Source organism: Hermetia illucens, chromosome 3, assembly GCF_905115235.1.
Source record: "Hermetia illucens chromosome 3, iHerIll2.2.curated.20191125, whole genome shotgun sequence".
NCBI classification, from domain to species: Eukaryota; Metazoa; Arthropoda; class Insecta; order Diptera; family Stratiomyidae; genus Hermetia; species Hermetia illucens.
The window spans coordinates 137,634,914-137,656,339 of record NC_051851.1 but is presented as its reverse complement, the minus strand read 5'-3'; the positions used below and the strand labels follow the sequence as shown (position 1 = coordinate 137,656,339).

The 21,426-nt window shown below is 43.7% G+C and overlaps 2 protein-coding genes across 2 annotated transcripts in view; both read left to right on the top strand.

The window, feature by feature from the left end:
• Positions 1-6,532, top strand: part of LOC119652166 (meiosis regulator and mRNA stability factor 1) — a 36,352-nt gene extending 29,820 nt beyond the window's left edge. Inside the window, exon 12 of the mRNA XM_038056112.1 lies at positions 6,400-6,532. Coding sequence (XP_037912040.1) covers positions 6,400-6,519 — 120 coding nt within the window. The 3' untranslated portion in view covers positions 6,520-6,532. The remainder of the gene's footprint in view (positions 1-6,399) is intronic.
• Positions 6,533-16,712: 10,180 nt separating this feature from the next.
• Positions 16,713-17,931, top strand: LOC119651477. Its single transcript, XM_038055087.1, has 2 exons — positions 16,713-16,982; positions 17,042-17,931. The coding sequence occupies exons 1-2, from the start codon at positions 16,815-16,817 to the stop codon at positions 17,822-17,824; spliced, it is 951 nt and encodes a 316-aa protein (XP_037911015.1). The 5' UTR covers positions 16,713-16,814; the 3' UTR covers positions 17,825-17,931.
• The last annotated feature ends 3,495 nt before the right edge of the window (positions 17,932-21,426 follow it).

Here is a 21,426-nt window from a genome sequence, read left to right as displayed (position 1 = left end):
CTTCCATGGTGCAGGAAAGATACCCTCGGACATGCACGTTTCGAACAGCTCCGCGAACATATCCGGTCTACATTTGACGGCAAGTTCGAGGGCCTTATTCGGTATGCCGTCTAGACCAGGGGCTTTGCTGTCGCCTATTCATTTCGATTTGGACAGAATTACGTTTCGCTTTTCCGTCAAGGCTCCCAATGCGTACTCGACGAATTAGTCTTTCTGTAACACAAACGCTTCTGGTTCGGTTGCGCTGGCGTTGTATCCATGGTGTCATGTTGATTTTTGCCAAAACGATACTAAGCCTGTATGCAAGCAACCAGGTTTTTACCCTCTTCGAGCTCTTCTATTGCGATCCTAATAAAGCATAAATTAGCACACATGATACTTTATATATGACGTGAAAAGAACTGAAGTTTCCGCGGAAATCCAGCTGAATTCCCGAGCCTAGACATCACAAACGCATGTCAGCGCGTATCAACGGAGCACATCAGTAAATGTGCGCTTAGGACGGGCAGCTTTCGCCACTTTTCTGCTTTTTTAAATAACTTAAGCTTCCTGATTGGCTATAACCCATCGAAATGGTCATTTCGTTCAGCCCCGAATATTTACGTTTAATCTTAATGGGCAGCTATCGATAACAGATATTGGTTTCTAGAATGTTCACATATTTCTCAGCAACAGTATTGAGTGTCCGCAGAATGCTCGCTTTCTCAAACTAGAGCGAGAATTTCAGCGATATAAGTTGTACATTCTAGACTTAAGCAAGTAACATGGTAAGGTTCTGTCCCTCTTGACGTAAATGGCAATGTGCTTTTGTTCTCTGGAAAGCCGAATGGTAGCAGACGCGAATCTGGTGTCGGTTTGCTTCCGAAGGCTACCGCAAAGCGCACTCTTTTGACTTGGGAGCCACTTTCTGATGGACCTCTAACTGCAAGATTCTGGTTCAGGTTAAAGAGCATCACAATTGTACAATGCTATACATCAACGTACACTTCCGATAAAGTGAAGAAGGATGCTTACACATTGTTCAGGGGGGCTTCCTAGAGGTGACATTGTGATCGTGATCCGAATGTCAAGGGGAGCTCTGGAAACACCTTGCTCCAACATATGATTTGGAAACTCGGTTTTGGCGACCGTAATGATAATCGTGGGAGGTTTCTAGATTCCTACAATTTTCATCGCTTCGGATGGTCGCTTACCTTCACTTGCATGTTGCATCCGTCACTTCTCGCGGGGTTGGAGAACTACGACCTTCCAAGTTCAACATCAACAGCTTGTATGATCCAGTTGTCGCTCGACAGTGGGAAAGCTATCTTACTAATCAGATGGCAGATACACTGAGTAACCCGCCTAAGAATATTCATGAGCACTGAGGCGCCATCAAAAATTGCATTTTTTGCGAGTGGTGTACAGGTCGTCATCCACCTTCCGAAGGGGCGTCATAAGATCCAAGCAATCTAAGATATGCAGATCGATGCACGAAAGGGATTGAAGACTCTGTTGACCGCTATGAGTGACGGCAAGCGTGACGCGCTCGAATTCCGATACCAAGTAAAATCCCGAGAAGTTCAGCGTAGTGTGTGCCGTGACAGAAATAAATTTGTTATTGCTCTGGCCAAGGATGCCATAGAATGTAATGATTTCAGAAGTGTATACCGTACCACGAAAGAGCTTGAGTATGTGATCGCAAATCTTTCGATGGTCCTGTAAAAGATGTTAGCGGTCGACTTCTCACCCACGATCACGAGCAGCTGGAATGGTGGAAAGAACACTTCTTAACCGTGTCACATCCGGTAAGGTTCCTCCTCTTGTGGATGAAACGACTAGTCGCCGCAACATACGGATACGGACTATTCCTCCAAGTAGAAGAGAAATCATTTCGGCCATGAATCCACTCAAACGGAGTAAAGCCGCTGGACTTAACGGTCTCTCCGCAGAGTTATTTATCGCTGCACCTGCAGTTTCCGCAGACCTGCTACTTCACTGACGGGGAAATCTTGTTAATCCGAGAAGTCTGGGCATCTCGGGAAGTCGTGGGGGAGCTGCGTATTTCAGGTAACCGCTAGCGATGGCACGTACGTATGTTTGACGCAATATATCGCACCACAGGGTAAATAACAACCTTATAAAGAGATTCTAACTTCATCGTGGGTTCTATCTTCATGCCAAGGCTTGGTCGTATCACGGCTCAATTGAACCGGGGGAAGTTTTATGCCCATTAAGCTGAGGCTTAAGAATACAGTCAAAGCATATCCTGCTTATCTTAAACGGTGACTAAAAAGGATAGACATTTGTAAGCTTACTACCTTACAAATTGTAAAACTATCTTAGAATCGAAACTCCAACAAAGCTTCAGATAAGGATTGATCACACAGTTACCAACTTTGGCTATCAAAAACGACTGTCAATTGATTTGTGGAACGTGTGTACACTCCAAAATGGTACAGAAGTCTCCTATAATTCTCACTTGCTTCAACTTGAGCGAGGATTGCAGCTATAAGCTAGGGAGACTTCAGAATATGCTCTAATGTAGAGGAGAAAAACGCTTCCTATGAGCAACCACTAGCAATTGAGGAGAAATTTCTTGAAGGCGATAGGTTTTGGCGACATCTTGTTCGAGCGATGAGGGGGGGGGGGGGGGCTGCACGGTCTTGCTAACCGTAAAAGCAACCGTGAAAAGAATATTGCCCATCATCAGAGTAAATGACACAAACTCTAAACAACCCGCCAGAAAATATTCATAAGTGCCAGGCATCCATCAAAAAGATCTTTACCTCTGGCGCAAATAAAGTTATCGGTCACGTCTCAAAAGGACGTCACAATACCTGGCTGATTGCAGAAACCCGGAAACGGATCGGTGAATATAAGGAGATGTCAACTCTACTGATTCGTTACTGTAACAAAGTACGAGAAGTACAGCCCAGCGTACGAAGTGACAAAATAAATTCCATTACGCTGATCAGGGAAAACTTACACTCTTCGATGTTCTCTAAGGTATGTTAACGGTAGGCTTCCCATCCATGATGATGAGTAGCTGAGGAGGTGGAAAGAACACTGTACCACCGGCTTTTTGATGGTATAGCAACTTCATAGCTTTACCCCTTGTGTAAATTAGAGGCACCTATAGTGGATCTGGCATGCTCTACATACATAGGAGGGGTCATCCTGATGAAACTAATAAATACTATCAAAACGAAGTATAGTTTCAGTAGAATTTGAAGTCCAAAGAGACACGGTTGAATTTTGCCACCGGTACCATTTCTCATAATCAGTCCCTCCTCTATACTACCTTGGCCGATAATGAATGGATGGTGCTTGCTGCGCGTTTGATCAAAAATCCACAGGCAACGATGACAATGTTCGACCATACATTAGTTTGGTGCAAAATCTACGCAATTTTTGTCCAAAAATGCTTTCCTTTTGACGAATGGCTTCATACAAATGTCTCATATTGTCCAAATGATAATACTCCTCCGTCACTGTCAGACCTTCTGGAAAAAACCCCAATGCATACTGCCTTCTTTTCCAAACGAAAACTGCGCCATTAACTTGTCTGATGTGTGCATCATGTGTTGTATAAACCCACGTCTCATCTCCACTAATGGCTCCTTGAATTAATCCAGCTCTTAGTTGATTCTGATGTGTGACCTTGGACACCTAACATGTGCAGGTGTTCCAGTAGAAGAATGAGTCTTTTATCAAGGGCTTACTAAAAACAAATTTATTAGATCCCTACCTGGTACCTCATTCAAACTATTATATCTGTACCACCTATTGCACACACCTGATCCCTTCAACCAAGTATGTAGAATCCCAAATAACTCCTATTGTCAATGAATTGACAGTTTGGCTGGAATTATCAAGATTACCAATCATGGAGAGTATAAAATAGCAAAAAATAACTCTAGGCAGCGAATTAACCGCAAATACGAATGATCAAGATACGAAATATAAGGATTCCTCTGTATTAGACACAATAAAAAGGAAAGCTCTTTGCTTTTTCCCAACTTATTATAGGGTTTTTGTGATGTTTAACAGTCTCCCCAAGCTGCAGAGGACCTTTATTTTACAATACACTTGGTCCCCTGAGATTAGAGCAGCATCTGCCTGTTGGATATAATGGAGAGGATGATGGAAAAAGTCATCTACAACATTGCATATCAAAAATGCATTCAACTTCGCCAAATGGAACCGAATTAAAGAGACGTTGGCTGATAGAGAGTTACCTCTTAGAGAAGTACCGAAAGAACTGATGGCGCGGGGACGTCACAGCGGGAGTACCGGAAGGCTCGTTACTGGATCCCCTGCTGTGGATAATGGGGTACTTGACCCTTGCGTCCCAGGAAAGGGTACCGTTTATCAGCTTTTCAAAGGACCTAGCTGTAGTTGTTACAGCAAAACACTCATATGCTGCGGAGGCCTACGGACGAAAACAGTGAGAGCAGTAAATTCCTGCCTAGAACAACCTTGATGGATGAGAAAACGAAAGCGGCCTTAATGACGAGTCATTAAAAGAAAAACACTCTAAAAGTGAAAGTTGGTCGACATATGGTATTCTCAAAACCGACTATTGAACCCCGAGGGTGATGATTGATGCCAAACTGAGCTTTAGGAAACAGACAGAGAATGTGCATGTTCAAAGGCTGGGCAGAACATAGCTATTCTCACCGACAGCCAAGCAGCGATCAAGGCACTTAGGTCCAACCAGGTGAACTCTAAGCTGGTGTGGGCATGCCTTGAGACTGAATACACTCGTCTCTTCCAACAAGGTCTGGATACTTTTAGGTTCCAGACCATGCCGGGTTGGAAGGCAACGAGACAGTGGACGAACTAGCCAAGAAGGGAGCAGGGACGCCTTGTCACGGGCCAGAACCCTTCTGTGGAATGGGAAACAGTTCATGGCTATGACTCTACGAAATGAAGAAGAACGGTTGAAGGAACTATACTGGACAGGCCTACCAGGGATGGAACAGTCCAGGGTGCTTATTGTGGGATACGAACCCATGCGCACAAAGGATTGCTTAAACTTCACCAAAAAGAACGTCCGAATGATAGTGGGAATTCTCACTGTTCATTGTCGGCTGAACTATCACCTAGGGAAGCTAGGGATATCTACGGACACTGCCTGCAGGTTTTGTGAGGAGGAGGACGAAACCTCTATACACGTCCTGGGACAGTGTCCGGCACTTGTGCATTGTAGGTCGAGGCATCTGCGAGAACACTTAATACCAGATGCAAAGCTGAAAGATTTGGAAATAGTGAACATACCAAAGTTACTGACGGTTATAAGCCTGCTTGAGATACTATGATCAATAGGTACACTATGACCTGTAAAAAGGGCACAATAGTTCTTTAAGGACGCGGTGCCACTTTCCCTTAACAGAATAATATTAATGTTCAAAGGCTAGTGCCACCGCAGCACTTACAGAAAAAATGTTGCCGAATTCTGAAGGGTCAAAATACTATCGCTTCCAGTCGGAAGCGCTTGAAAACTGTCAGAAAAGGAAGTAGGCGAATTCGGTTCGGAACTCGATTGATGGCTCTATGGGTTAGCAGTGCTTTTAGAACCACATAGGCTGAGGTAGTACTGGTGGTAATTTCGACATTCTGGCGAAAAACTGAGTACGTAAGAAAGTAAGTACGTACGCAAGAACTGTACGCAAAACGCAGGAATACGGCAAGGTCAAAATCGTTTAATCTCTGGCAATGCAGATAGGACGAGTCTACGAAGGATCGCTGGACGTACAGGCTTATTCTTAACATTAGGGTATAACTTGAGCCGAAACACGGGGAGGCAAACCAGCACTTTACAGGTAGTATCTGCATCGCGTTGGGTTGGAAGATTCCTGTCCTGGATACGGTTGGATAGCAAAGGAGGAAGTTATGTCTCACTGCCTAAGGTTCGCGATGGAGAGAGGGAATTTAAACCAAAGATTGAGAAAATGCGTGAGCCCAGAGATGCTGAGATCAAAGCAGTACTGGCTTACCGTTTCCTCCCCAGTAATAAAAATCGTTGGAAAGTAAAGAGGAGGATACCTGAAAGGACGAGAAGCACCAGTGCCTAAACCCAAAGCCTCTCCCCTACCATGAAGTCATACTTAAATGGTGATCTCGCGGAGCTAAGGCTGTAGAGACTGAGGGTGGTTTTGGTGGGTGCGAATCCCACACCCGCCCGCGGGGCGGTGGACATGAAGCAAGCGTGTCCTTTTAAGATCAGAAGGTCAGGAGGTGATTTAGAGTCGTCTTCTTTATAATATTTATCGCACAATATTCACTGGCATAATTTGCCACGTTGCAGTTGACAAGTTCTAGTGCGATGTTTATGTCAATTATAACTGTTTACAAATTATTACACTCGCGTTATTAATATTATATTATTTCTTCTAATTAAATCTTTTCTTTCAGTTCAATATGAATCTACCACTGAATATTCTACCAATGCTTATGTCACCGTATACATTATCAAAATCGGAAAACATGAAACAAATGTTTTCATTTGATCACGCCGATAAGGTAATATCATAAGCTCAACAAATTCTACAGAAAAGAAACATCAAAAATCCATATAAATATCAAACTATTTCAATAAAAAGCTGATCATCATTCACATTTCATAATTTGGGAACGAGTCCTGCTCTCAGTATGCCTCATGAAAGTTTGTACATTTATTGAAACCAATTTTTTAAATCCCCAAGTTGACACAATTACGAAGGATTTAAAATGATTTACAAAATACCTTAAAATTGATTTCTTATTGCAAACATTAGACGTACTAACGAAGCTAAGTGTGGTCCAATTATGAATAAGAACAAAATAAACAATCATCATCACAATTCTAAAAGAAAAAATAAGTGAATTAAAACCAAGCAAAATGAAACGAAAACAGACAATTTATCACTCGTATTAGGAAAAAATTATTATGATTACTCTATGTCTTAGATTAAGTTATACAAATTAATTTATTGTTATTAATTATTATTATTAAATCTATTTTTGTGAAGGTGATTTTATAGCGCTCTAAAATGCCTAATTTGCTGCAAATTGTGGTTTTTAACGAAAATTTAAATTATTTATTTATAGATGTATTAACATTTTAAAGTATCAGTTTTAAGAAAATTGTAAGAAATGCATAAAGATATTGATGAGAATGTGAAAGGGGAAAATATACGCTACCCTCAATGAGTCCTGTTATACAATCTAAGAAATAAATAAGAAATAAAATGCATGTTGTCTAATGAAAAGTGAATTGACTTTTTTATGCAGAATCATCTAAAAATCTTCCTATCTGAACTCTGCACACTGTTCCGCAACGATCCGCAAGGAGGAGGATCCACAGTGGAAACCAGCCTGTTGGAAGTGCCCTTTTCGGATTCTCAGCCACTATCTCCTTATTCGATTCACTGGGAAAGTCATCGGATTCCCAAGATTTACAGATAAGTGGAACAGATAATGCCTCATTGCCAGTCGTTAGGCATTAATTCGCTGTTCCACACCTTGACCATCAATTGATAAACCGCTTGCTGTAGCCGGTCGCCTCCAATGCAGCTATAATTCCATCAGCTCATGGCGACTTATGTTTTTTAAGCCGATGGATTGCACGGACTGTTTCTTCCATGATTGGTGGTGACAGTTGTTGAGCAGTTCGCTTCAATATGCCCATTCTGTCGGAAATCAGATTCCCCCTTTTCTCGGTAGGATGAGCATCGAGGTGTATAAGACTTCATCCTGCTGATTTGTTGATTAAACTTCGGCGCCTGGTGTGGTTGCTCCCTGTACTTTTCGAGTTTACAGATCCGTTGGTTGCCCCCGGCTTCCTTTTTTCCGTCTGTGAAGTCGCTTCTCCGCTCGACGGAGTTCATGATAAGTCTCTGCGCATGCCCACAACAAGAATGCAACATTACTGCATGCATGCAACATTCTTCCGTATACTTTATCTTTTTATGATATTAAATTATATTTAGCACTTAATTATATACAATATGAAATTAAATTAATATTAATTGCCGCAATAGCCACTCTCGAAGACAGAAGACTCTCTATTCTTTTCTTTGACGTCCTGCCGTCAAGTCATGGCACTCTGCTCTCCACTCCTGTGGCGAGGTCCATTCGCATTCGCAACATTCGAAATAAATTTCGAATGCCGCGAATCCTGCAACGCCACAGCCCTTCAGGTAGTTGTGAAAATCATTTGTTGATGCTTCATATCCAGGACATCTGCAGTTATTGCGGCATCTATTTCTCCCTTATAGATGTTACGGTGAGCTTTGTTCAGTATTCACTCTCACCTGATTGTCAGGGGCATTGTAGGCGGTGTTGTAACTCGAACCGGGAGAACTGTGCCAACGAGATAGTGATCCGAGTTTATACTGGCCCCCTTTATGCTCTGATATTCATCAGGGCGGCGTTCAATCAGATCAGTACGTGGTCAATCTGGTTGAAAATGGTTCCGTCTGGAGAGGCCCATGCATGTTTGTGGACCGCTTTCCGCACAAACCACCGTCACTACTTGACTGTTAAACTTGACTTGACTCCAAGTATGATTTTGATATCATACTTCGGACAGGCTTCGAGCGCTCAACTGCCTCGTAGAAGGTATCCCTGCCCGACTCTGCTGTCTCCTCTGTATAGGCGTGAACGTTTATGAGGCTTATATTTCTAAATTAAACGACCAAAAGGCAGACCTAAGCAATGGTGGCTTGATACGCTGGATGGGGATTTGAAAGCCTCGAGATTGCACCCAGATCAGGCATTCGATAGAGCCAAGTCGCGAAGCCGATCACGACGAGCCCACCCCGCTTCTGAACGGGACAAAGGCTGAAGAAAAAGAAGAAGATTTCTAAATTTACCTCACAAACCCAGAGTTCATAGCCTTTCACTTATATTTTCAAAGTCATAACAACAGGTTCCATTTTTCGGCTGACTAAGAAACCTACTCCGAACATATGGTTTACAGGATGACCGCTATAATGTATGGTGTAGTGGCTCTTCTCCAGGAAACCGGTCCCTGTTGAACGCATCTCTTGCAATGTTATTACATCAGTCTTATATTCAGATCGGCTAACTGCTGAGCAGCGTTCGGTCTGCATAGGGAGCCATATGAAAATGCGCAAATCGTTATTCCGGTGTCGTTGTAAAGTGAATTTTGTCCGAGGTTCCTTCGGTGGCTTCGTAACGTCGGTTTTCCGTGTCCAACCTGGAGAGCAGGTTGGTACAATTTGTCCCGTTTTTAAATGCGGTAGACTCGCCCTCACGATTCCGCAGCCTACACAATGACGAAATCTATGAGCGATACCATGACTGTCCGGTTGTGGATAAAATCTGGCTCAATAGGTTACGGTGGGCGGGTCATTTAATCCGTATGGATGAAGATGATCCCACCCGGAAAGTCTATAAGGGCAATATCTATGGTAGGAAAAGAAGACGAGGCAGACCCTGCCTAAGATGGAGCGATGGCGTGGGCCAGGACGCCAGACAGCTTTTAGGGATATCGAATTGGTGGACCTCGGCGCAAAACCGGGATGTCTGGAGTTCCTTATTAAGGCAGGCCTAGACCGGATACCGGTTGTTGCGCCGTTGATGATGATAAGACTCGCCCTCATCCTTCTCTCTCTGCAATTTTTCATTAAGAAAGAACTCCTAGCGATCATCACGCGGAAGTGGAGACAGGGTTTGATAGTAGAGCTGTTGATGGATACCAATCTACGTTTTGCCCTGGGGCCTATACTGACCACAATCAGAGCTTCGCTATGACAAGCAACAATGGTACCAGTATATACCTGGCGCATGGTTCAGCATTTAGGAAAACCTACCTAAAGTCTTTACGAAACTAAGCAGTACAGCACCCGAGTTATATAGCGCAACTCCACGCACCACAATCCACATGGAAATCCATCTTGGGGGCCAAGCGCAAATAACCGGGCTGAGAACACATGCCCCAGAGGGCCGGTACCCAATTAAAAAAAAGAATTTCTTTCTATTCTGTAGGGTTGACGATTGAAGCAGTTGCATTCGGCTAGATGCTGCTGCGGTGTGCCCCATTCTTTGCGCTATAAATTTAGAAGCGGTTTAAAAACCATAAGTCGCAGGAACTAATGGAATTACAGTCGAATTGGTTCAATATGGAGGCGGTTATCTACACCAAATGTTTCATCAACTAATGCTCAAGATGTTGGACAGCAAATCAATGCCTGACGATTGACAACGAGGCATTATCTGTCCCATACATAAAAATGGAGATATCATGCAGTGCAGCAATCATAGAGGTATCACGTTGCTCAGTACCATCTATAAGATATTCTCCGCTATCTAGCTAGGTCGGATAGCCACATACGCCCAGAAAATCATTGGCCCATACCAAAGAGGCTTCATTCCAGACAAATCAGCAACAGATCAGATTTTCTCTGTGCAGCAATCGATGGAAAAACTGCTGGAATATGGCCATCAGTTGCACCATCTTTTCATCAACTTTAAAGCCGCCTAACTGTACACGGCTTTAAAAGAATTCGACATCCCGACGAAATTGATAAGACTAACCCTGGTTGATTGATAAGGCCAACCCTGACCAATGCGCGCCAGCTAAAAGCAACGGGATCACTCTCGAGACCATTCAACATCAACAACGGTCTAAGACAAGGGGATGCTCTATCAAGCATCTACTTTAACCTCCCCTGGAGAAAATTATTCGCGATGCAGTTGTGATTGCGAGTGGCGCCATCCTCTTTAAGTCCACCCAACAACTGGTCCACGCTGACGATATTGACATTAAGGGAAGAACAACCCAGATGTACAGTCTAGATCGAACAATCGGTGTGAGATCTCGTCATCATCATCAACGGCGCAACAACCGGTATCCGATCTAGGCCTGCCTTAATAAGGAGTTCCAGACAGTCTGGTTGTGGATAAAATGCGGCTCAACAGGTTGCGGTGGGCGGGTCACTTAATCCGTATGGATGAGATAATCCAACCCGGAAAGTCTATAAGAGCAATATCTATGGTAGAAAAAGAAGGCGAGGCAGATCCTGCCTGAGATGGAGTGATGGTGTAGGTCAGGATGCCAGACAGCTTTTAGGGACATCGAATTGGTGGACCTTGGCGCAAAACTGGGGTGTCTGGAGTTTCTTATTAAGGCAGCCTAGACTGGATACCGGTTGTTGCGCCGTTGATGATGATGATAATGAATTATAAAGTATCAAACGGCCTGATGGCGTCAATGCACAATTCGAAGTGAAGTCAATGCAGGTGGCCACTGCAAACTGACACCATTCTGGCGGGTCAACCCGAAGCTGCGGTTTTTCCAGGCAGAATCACAATTCCATTGCTGGGGGAACTCGCCACATTCGCCAATAGGATACATGGCACTGACCCTTCTTTTAGTGCCACCTCGCATCAGCTAGCGCACACACAATACCTCGCCAACCTCGCCGTTGGATCAGACCACTATGAAGCTCGCAGCTTTGCGTGTTTCCATCGAGCAGCTTACCAGCCTGACACGCGAACTATTACAAAAGCCCGTCAGTATCAACATACAGCCGCGCCGCTCACTTTCGCGCAACAGCAACCATGTGCGCCTCCGTTCTACAACGCCTGGCCTAGATCCAACGACCTGTTATTGTTGGTATCATACCAAATTCAGTAGCCTGGCTCTACGCTGGAGACAGGCGTTCTCTTTTCCTCTTCAAATCATTGCTACCGGCGCGTCGGGAAACTCAAGCTACAGATGTTGGTCGCCAGGTACACTTCCTCGGAGAGCCGTCTCTACTTGTCGAATCATAGCGCTACAGCCCGTTTCCTGGTAAACTCAGGCTCAGTGCTCTCCATTATTCCGTTCCATTACCAAACAAAGTCTCGTGCTGCAGGCAACCAATGGGACGCATATTATCACCTTCGACACTCAGCGTCTCATCTTGGACCTCGGCGTGCGTCGATCATTCTACTGGCCATTCATTATCGTCGATGTCCAAACAGCCATCCTCGAAGCCGGCGCACTCAAACACCACCATCGTTGCCTTACGACACCGTCGCCTCCTCGATAGCTTCACCAGTCTTTCCACGACTTGCACACTCGACCCGGTTCCACAAGTTCACACTATCAGCGCTGTCCCATCTCGATCAATACTTCCCGGGTGATTACCGACAAATAAATTCAATCACCCGGCTGGTCTGGTACCCACTGTCCATAATAGAGGATCCGCTCCAGGAGCGGCTCAGTACTCGTATTCTCGGTCATCGATCTGTAACGAGCCTTCTTACAGATTTCGGCTACTCCCGAGGATATCTGCAAAACAGCCGTCACTATGCCCTTCGGTCGTATTCACTGGCTACCATATCAGCAAGAATGGTTTGCGTCTACCAGAGCCAAAAATTTAGACAATCAGATAAGCAGATAAGATGCTTTCTAGGCGTCATTAATTATTAGCGCCGCTACGTCCCGCACTAAGCTACTTAAGGCAAGTCAAAAATCGCATCGCCTCTGCTGCCCCTTTAGCCTTCCTATCATCCACCCAAAGGATGGCTTTGTGCACCGACGCTTCCAACATGGCTATCGATGCGGCGTTGGACCAACAGCGAGCAGACGGCACATAGGTTTCATTGGGCTTCTTCGCAAGGAAGCTGAGCAGTATTCCACCTACCATGCGAACCTCTCGCCTGCCGCCACGTATTTTCAATGGATCTTAGAGGAACGACAATTCATGATATAGACCGACCATCACTGGCTTCCTTTCGCCGTGATGCAGTGATCTGACAAGGCCTCACCAAATCAGCCCAGGCAACTCGACGTCATCGACCAATTTGAGTAGACGCCTGGCAAACAAAACATTGTGGCGCTCTGTCTCGCGTGCAGACAGTGTCTTTGCTCACCACATTGAATTCCTGAGGTATCATCGAGGCGCAAACGAAAGATTATCAACCGCCGCACTTCATCGTCAGTCCTCGCCTCAGGTTTCGCCGACTTGATCTGGACGGCAGTACGGAACAGTACAGGGAATTCAGTTCGCCGCCAGACTTTTGACACTGTTCACCAACTCCAGCGGCCGGGCCACAGCCAAGTGTGCAGCACTTAGGTTCTTTTAGCCAAACCTCCGCAAAGACGTCTTGCGCTGGCCCAAGCAATGCATGCCATGCCAGCTCTCAAAAGTGGACCGACACAACAGAGTAGAGTTCGGTAATTTCAAAACTCCTTACGCTCGCTTTGATCACATCCATAATTCATAACGACCGGAGGTGAAAGTAACACCCGTGTAATATTTATATTATTTACATAGTCCCGCCAAAAAACACATGGCAGAACTGAGCACGGCCACCGCTAACGGTCATCCCGCAGCCACCAGTACCAGGATTTCTCTTTTTAATCCCGCTTAAGGGGGTCATTCCGTGTGAAGGCCGTTGTTTGGTTTTTTTTTTAATTTTGTGAAGAACTGAATAAAGATACAAATACGGTTTTTCACCATAGATTCATGAATATCTTGAGCGTCCATAGTAATTTTTCCAGCCCGAACGCATAGTTTGTTATTGAAATACAAAGCAATTTATACACCCATCTCCAAAAAAAGATGTTTTTTTGCTGCCACGCTAGAGGACGCTGCGATCATCTTAAAGAAAAAAACGTACAGTCTAAGTACAAACTAGGATTACTAAAAGATATTAAAAGCTAAATTTTTGGTACCCTGTTAAACTTTTTTTTTGTGAATTTTGGTGTTTTTTCACGGCTTCTTTAATTAAAAAAAAAAACTACTGCATGAATCGCAATTATCCTAGTTTGCGGACCGTAGAAATATGTTCTGAATAAGTCGTGAAAATTTCAAAGAATTTTGTTGGATGGATTTTAGGCTATGGTGGCAGCTTATTCAAGAAAAACGCATTTGAAAAGTAGAATGCGATTTTTAGCCATAAAATCTTAACTGCCCATTAATCTGCTATACCTAGCCCATAAACCTTAAGTTTCCTGAAGAAACACATGCACAGCCTTGGCTTCAATTCTTGTCCTTTTAATGAAGTCATTGAAACGCCATTCGAACCGATAAATATGCCTTTTATTATGGCAATCGACATACATCAGGCATGTGACTTATCACGTATTTAACAGTATAATTTCCGAACGACTCCGAATATCCAAAAATCACTTTACCCATATATTCTATACAATATCTAGACACAATTGATACAAAAAAAAATTCTATTCCGCGGATCCGACACACGGGATGACCCTCGTAATATCAATTACTCTCGCTCTGGAGCATCTTCAGTCGAATCCCGGAGTCCCCACTATCAAGTTCGGGGAGTATTCTATCCTTTTGTCCGTGGCCCGTCTATGTATATGATACATAACCGGATCACCGGCAGAATCAAGAATTAGACCATTCCTGCCAAGATACACGAACGCTTCGGGAGGAATGAAGCCTGTCATGAGAGTTTTCTCAAAATGCTCATCATTTGGGTAGAACGGCTACGAAACCCAAGAGTTCTCGCCATGCGAAGCAGATCGCACTATATGATTCCGAATCAATCTGATGATAACTGTGTCGATTCTCGGCACAGCAGCAGCTGCATACATCACTTCATTAGTTACATAGTGCTCATAGTTTGACGAAGAAGTCCTATTAAGCCCCGTGTAAGCACGCAGACATTTCCTTTCAAAGATCCTTATTTTCTCCATTTGGCTAGCACTCAAATTAAACCAGATAGCACACCCGTAGCTGAACACCGGTCTAACCAAAGTAAGATAGCAAATAATCTTAACCTTCCGGCTAAGATGTGGAGCATAAAAGAGTTTTCGAAGAGACGTGAATGCCTTGCGAGCACTTTCTAGCGTGACTTTAACGTGCTCGTTAAATTGGGGACGCTCGTCAAGACGCACACCCAGGTATCTAACGCACTTATGAGGAATGCGCTTAGAACTATCCTCGTTCGCGACAATGTAGAAATCTCTCCAATTCCTTTTCAAGTTTCTACTGGCATACGCCAAGGAATTTAGAAACAGAACCGTTTCACACTTTTGCGCATTGATTTTCATCCGCCAACTTTTCGTGAAGAACTTAATATCATTGAACATCTTCTGAAGTTCAACTTGCATCTGAGTTACCTTCTTGTGTGCCGTGTAGGCTATCAGATCGTCAGCAAAGGAAACCAACGACCTTTTAGGAGATTTATTAAACTCAAACGAGTTGAGTAATTCGCCTGCAAATACTGCGAAAAGTGTAGGTGCGCCCACTGTCAATTGCTGTAATCCATTTAGAACATGAAATTCTCTATTAGTAGTGAGATTTCCGTCCGTAATGACAAAGCAGTCCATCCAACCACGCAGTATCAAAGACCTTCTCCATGTCTATAAGGCAAGCACCTACGCACTTACCATCATATTTGATCATTGGATCTCCATTTTTGGTACACCTCGATACATCACCGCTGATTAAGGTCGCCAATTTCCACACGACACCTTACCATCCCCAGGCCAACGGAATTATGGAACGGATGCATCGCACTTTCAAGATCGCCTTGAAGTTCATGCCCGAGAATCCATGGCTCCGAACGCTCCTTGAACTAGGTACCACTTTCAAAGAGTGTCTGCGAACCTCTCCGACTGAAGTCGCTATCGGTTCGTCGCCCGCATTCCGGCCGAGTTTATCGCTCCTCAGGATAATCCAGCCACTAGCCCCAAGGACTTCGTCATCGACGTGCGCAGCCTGTTTAGAGTCTCCAAGAGGAAAGTCGCCTTTCCACTCCCTTTGCCGGAGATAAGGGTCATTGTGCCGTCACGTCAGCGTGCTTGGCGCAAGCAAGCATTGGTCGTACGAGAGATTTTCGCTTGTCATTTAATTCGATCACAGCGGTCCTAGGAATTTGACGGGAATTGTATCGCAAATACATACTGTTGAGGGAAAAGATGAATTCATCTTTCATTACAAACTTTGGCCTAAATTAGAATGAAAATAATGCAGATGTTGATCATATTTGTACATAAATTAATTTGCAAATCCAAACATTAAAACTATGGAAATGATCTAGTAGGGAGAGTACAATTATTTCATAATAACTGCAAGCAATTGATATGGACGACACACACACTTTTCAGTGTGCTAGAATCTAAATGAAATTTGAAATGCTTAAAGATTGAAAACGACAGTTATTTATCAAAAAGTATTCAGAAATATTAGCCTAGAATATTGCATTTTTCAACTATTTGAAAATTTGTTTTTATTTTACAATTAAGGCTCAGTAGATAAAAAAATAACGAACAAAAATTATCTTTACAATTCAATTTAAATAATTTTTAGCGAAATTCTATCAAGTTTTACAAATAATTTCCAAATTAGTTTACAAAATATTAATATCTTGATAACTGAAAGTAAATTACGTGTTTATATCTTCATATTATCATGATTTTCAAAGTTGTTCAAAAGCTGACATGGAATTAATATTGATATTTACGCTATTACTTCGTATTTCTATTTGAAATTGGTTCGTTATCATGCAAAAATGAAAAGAGAATATGTCCAGCTTCAAAATAGCATATATGATTTATGAAAAATTAATTAGAAATTATGGTCAATTTACATGAACTTTCATAAAATTTTTCCAACGTCGAAATAACCGCCTTCGCGGCTTTTATTAAATGACATCATTTTACCGCCATACCCCGAACTGGTCTAAACGTCCTCAACTCACCACAGACGCGAAAATCACTGCTGCCAACCGATGTCTAAGTACATCAGTTTTACAGTGTAAACGTCTTCCATTAGCGCATTTGAAAGTTCCGTTGTGATCGCTTGTCTGGTTTTTTTTGCGTACATTATTAGTGTTTACAAGTTGGTTATCTAAGCAGAATGGGGTCGGGATTAAGTAAAAATGTCAAACGGGGCTCTGAAAAGTGGATGCCGCCTACACTGGACACAGTAGCGCTGGATTCAGAGATGGAAGTCGATTTGGAGGATGTAAATAATGAAGATCATCTCGAGCCGCGATCACCCCATATCTGCAGGACGCCGATACATGTATTTCAAGCTCCAACTGTTTTGGTTTCATGTGGAATAATCAGTTTCCCACTTTTCAGGAAATAGTTAAAACCAAATTTCCGATGACGAAAAATCAGAACTTGACGGAAGTTTGGGACCTCAGCGAAAAAGAATGCCCGACTAGTGACTGCGTCAGAGAAAAGTTCCTGAAACGATTTCAACCAAACCTTCTAGACCCGCGGTCACCAAGTCATTTCATAAATCGCACACCGCTTGTATTCGACGAAGAAACCAACATGCCGATATATGTGGACGTCGACAACGGAGAAGTCATCAACAAAGCATCAGACTCGCTGATCGGCGTGTACGAGAAACCCTTTGCCAACGAGGACCTCACACCAGAAACTCCTAAAGCTACAGAAGATGCAAAGAAATGTGACCCTCGCTCGCCATCGGTAGGCGTGGAAAGAACTCCTCTCGTTTTCATTGACGACGTCTCTGAGAACGAAATCCTGGAGACTGTAAAGGATAAGGTGCACAAAATTGAGCTGCAAAACAAACCTCTGGAACGTATTAAGAATCCAAGAAGACAAGCTCAACGTACGCCACGCAATCGTGGGATCTATGAAGATAAATGCGATCAACCGGTGAACTCGACTCCGAAGCGGGGTATTGACGGCAATACCCCGAAACGGACGCCTCTCAGTTGCGTTGCGAACAAATCACATTTGCGCTCGAAGTCAGTAGAAAATTCAGCCAAGTCGGCAGTTGGTAAGGTTCAGGTGTCCAGCTACGACGACTACAATTTGAAAGGGCGGCATAATTCTTGCGTGAGCGGGGAGAGCCCACGATTTGGGAACGTGCGACGACTGAATGTTTAGGTAATTTAGTTTTAAGGGTAATTGTGTGCGAGGATGTTTTGAAATTTAGAAATAGCGATTTTCTACTTGGAGGGAAATACAATAAACTTTTATTTTTCAATCTGGAAATGTGTTTGAGTGGTTTCCCAATCTGCAAATTCAGGAGTCAATTGTGGCTACTAATTTTCAGCTCTTCGCCTATTCAACTAGTAAAACGTCCAAACTTACAAAAGTGAACGGAAACTCAAGACCTTTCCAAGAGTATTGCAGAAGGGGATGGTCGTTAAGATTCTAAAGAAGGGTATCTGCACTGAGTGATAATTGGTGGAACATCTGCGCGCCCTCTGCTGTTGCAAAGCTAAATAATCTTGGAAATTCCAAATGTTTTTTCATGCAAGGAACATTTCGAAGGCTTGGTCGACAGAGAACAGACTGGTTTCCGCTTAACATCCTACGAATAGTCTTTGGGCAGTGTGCGGACTTTAAATCTTTGTTTCACCTACTCTTTGTCGATTTCGAAAAAGCTTTCGATAGTATAAGCAGGAAGTTTATCTGGAGTGCTCTACGTAAGAAAAACTATTAGTCATTATCAGAGCGATATATGATAGCGCAAAATGTCACGTGCTGAACCAAGGCAAAATTTCGAAGGGTTTCCCAAGTAGAATCCCCCAGGTATGTATCTTGCCAGCGATATCGCTTCTTGGTATCGATGACGTTCTCCATGTTCCCTTGTTCGAGGGACGTAGAGCAATTTAATGGACTATGACATCTTTCCTCAAACACCCCGACTACGCTGATGACATCTGTTTACTCTCTCATCTAGTCGTGGACCTTGGCCAAATGGTTCTGGATTTGGAAAGAAAAGAAAATAGACTTGGGCAACAAAACCAAGGTTCTCAGTCAGACGGGCCATCGCACTTTCCCTATCTGCATCAACGGAAAGATACCGCGTTGATCAATTTGAATATTTAAGAAGCGTGATTAAAACCGACGATGGCACCGAACTGAATGTCGCTCAATGCATTAGCGTCCGTTTTTTAAGGGTTTGTTTGCAAAACAAAACCTTATTTAAATCGGCTCAATGTCTGTCTGTCACACGAACTTTTCTCAGAAACGACTATATCGATTAACACGAAATTTGGTGAGAAGGTGGGAACTGTAAACATCTAGATATGTAGTGAGTGATATCCTTCTACGTTGTGGTTAGGGGGGGGGGGGCGTCATGTTGGGTATCAAATGAAAGGTCTTGGTTAGTACTTTTTGAAGCCGGTCTTAGTTTTGACATTTGATAGAAAGGCGGGGAGTGGGAGGGGTGGAAGTTGATGATTTCTTTAACGGACTCATTCTCAGAAACTACCCAACCGAAAAATCTGACAAAAATCATGAAACTGCCTGTGTGTGGTGTCCAGGCCTCTACTCTCCATATCGATATCGGCTCAAATTAAGTTAATTTAATTAATTAATTGAGTGAAAATCCCCCTTAAGTTTATGCCAGAGTTATAAAAGCTGGTAGTAGTATAAAATATAATATGAAGCATATTATCCCCGAGTTTCATCAAAATCATACTATACTAACAAAATTACACAATCACTGCAACTAAATATCAAATCATCATCATCATCTCCATCAACTCCAGACATCTCGATTTTGCGCCGAGGTCCACCAATTCGATAGTTGTCTGGCATCCTGACCTACGCCATCGCTCCATTTTAGGCAGGGTCTGCCTTGTCTTCTTTTTCTACCATAGATATTGCCCTTATAGACTTTCCGGGTGGGATCATCCTCATCCATACGGATTAAGTGACCCGCCCACCGTGACCTATTGGGCCGGATTTTATCCACAACCGGACGGTCATGGTATCGCTCATAGATTCCGTCGTTATGTAGGCTACGGAATCGTCCATCCTCATGTAGGGGGCCAAAAATTCTTCGGAGGATTCTTCTCTCGAACGCGGCCAAGAGTTCGCAATTTTTCTTGCTAAGAACCCAAATTTCCTAGGAATACATGAGGACTGGCAAGATCATAGTCTTGTACAGTAAGAGCTTTGACCCTATGGTGAGACGTTTCGAGCGGAATAGTTTTTGTAAGCTGAAATAGGCTCTGTTGGCTGACAACAACCGCGCGTGGATTTCATCGTTGTAGCTGTTATCGGTTGTGATTTTCGACCCTAGATAGGAGAAATTGTCAACGATCTCAAAGTTGTGTTCTCCTATCTTTATTCTTCCCGTTTGATCAGTGCGGTTTTATGTTGTTGGTTGGTTGTTTTTCGGTGCTGACGTTGCCACCGTATATTTTGTCTTGCCTTCATTGATGTGTAGCCCAAGATCTCGCGCCAATCACTGCCTGCTCGATCTGGATGAAGGCAGTTTGTACGTCTCGGCTGGTTCTTCCCATGATGTCGATATCGTCAGCATAGGCCAGTATTTGGGTGAACTTAAAGAGGATCGTACCTCTTGCATTTACCTCAGCATGACGGATCACTTTCTCGAGGGCCAGGTTGAAGAGAACGCATGATAGGGCATCCCCTTGTCGTAGACCGTTGTTGATGTCGAATGGTCTTGATAGTGATCCTGCTGCTTTTATCTGGCCTGGCACATTGGTCAGGGTCAGCCTAGTCAGTCTTATCAATTTCGTCGGGATACCGAATTCTCCCATGGCCGTGTACAGTTTTACCCTGGATATGCTAACTTAGGCGGCTTTAAAGTCGATGAACAGATGGTGCAACTGTTCTCCATATTCCGACAGTTTTTCCATCGTTTGCCGCAGAGAGAAAATCTGATCTGTTGCTGATTTGCCTGGAGTGAAGCCTCTTTAGTATGGGCCAATGATGTTCTGGGCGTATGGGGCTATCCGGCGTAGCAAGATAGAACAGAGTATCTTATAGATAGTACTCAGCAACGTGATAGAGATACTATAATTGCTGCACTGTGTGATATCTCCCTTTTTATGTATGAGACAGATAACGCTTCGTTGCCAATCGTCAGGCATTGATTCGCTGTCCCATACGTTGAGCACAAGTTGGTGTAATTGGTTGCCTCCATATTTAACTAATTCGGGTGTAATTCCATCGGCTCCTGGCGACTTATGATTTTTAAGCCGATAAATTGCACGGACTGTTTCTCCTATACTTGGTGGTGGCAGTATTTGTCCGTCGTCTTCAGTTGGCGGGACTTCCAACTCGCCGATGTTCTGGTTGTTCAGTAGCTCATCAAAGTACTCAACCCATCGCTCCAATATGCCCATTCTGTCGGAAATCAGATTTCCCTCTTTGTTTCGGCAGGATGAGCATCGTGGTGTACACGGCTTCATCCTGCTGACTTGTTGATGAAACTTCCGCGCCTCGTGCGGTTGCTCCCTGTACTTCTCGAGTTCATAGACTGGTTGGTTCTCCCAGGCTTCCTTTTTCCGTCTGTGAAGTCGCTTCTCTGCGCGTGCCCGCGTTCTTTGAGAATGCAACATTACTCGGTATGCGGCATTCTTGCGTTCCGTTGCTAGCTTACATTCATCGTCAAACCCAGCCGTTCCGACTTTTTTTGCGACTAGGGCCAAGTATCTTTGCGGCCGTATCAATGATAACGTTCTTCAGGTGGTTGTGAAGATCATTTGTTGATGCTTCATTTC

Bases quoted from the DNA above. Each gene is read 5' to 3' on its own strand.
- LOC119651477 (XM_038055087.1), top strand. From the start codon at position 16,815: ATGGGGTCGGGATTAAGTAAAAATGTCAAACGGGGCTCTGAAAAGTGG. The intron at 16,983-17,041 runs GTATTTCAAGCT...CCCACTTTTCAG, and splicing joins TCTGCAGGACGCCGATACAT to GAAATAGTTAAAACCAAATT.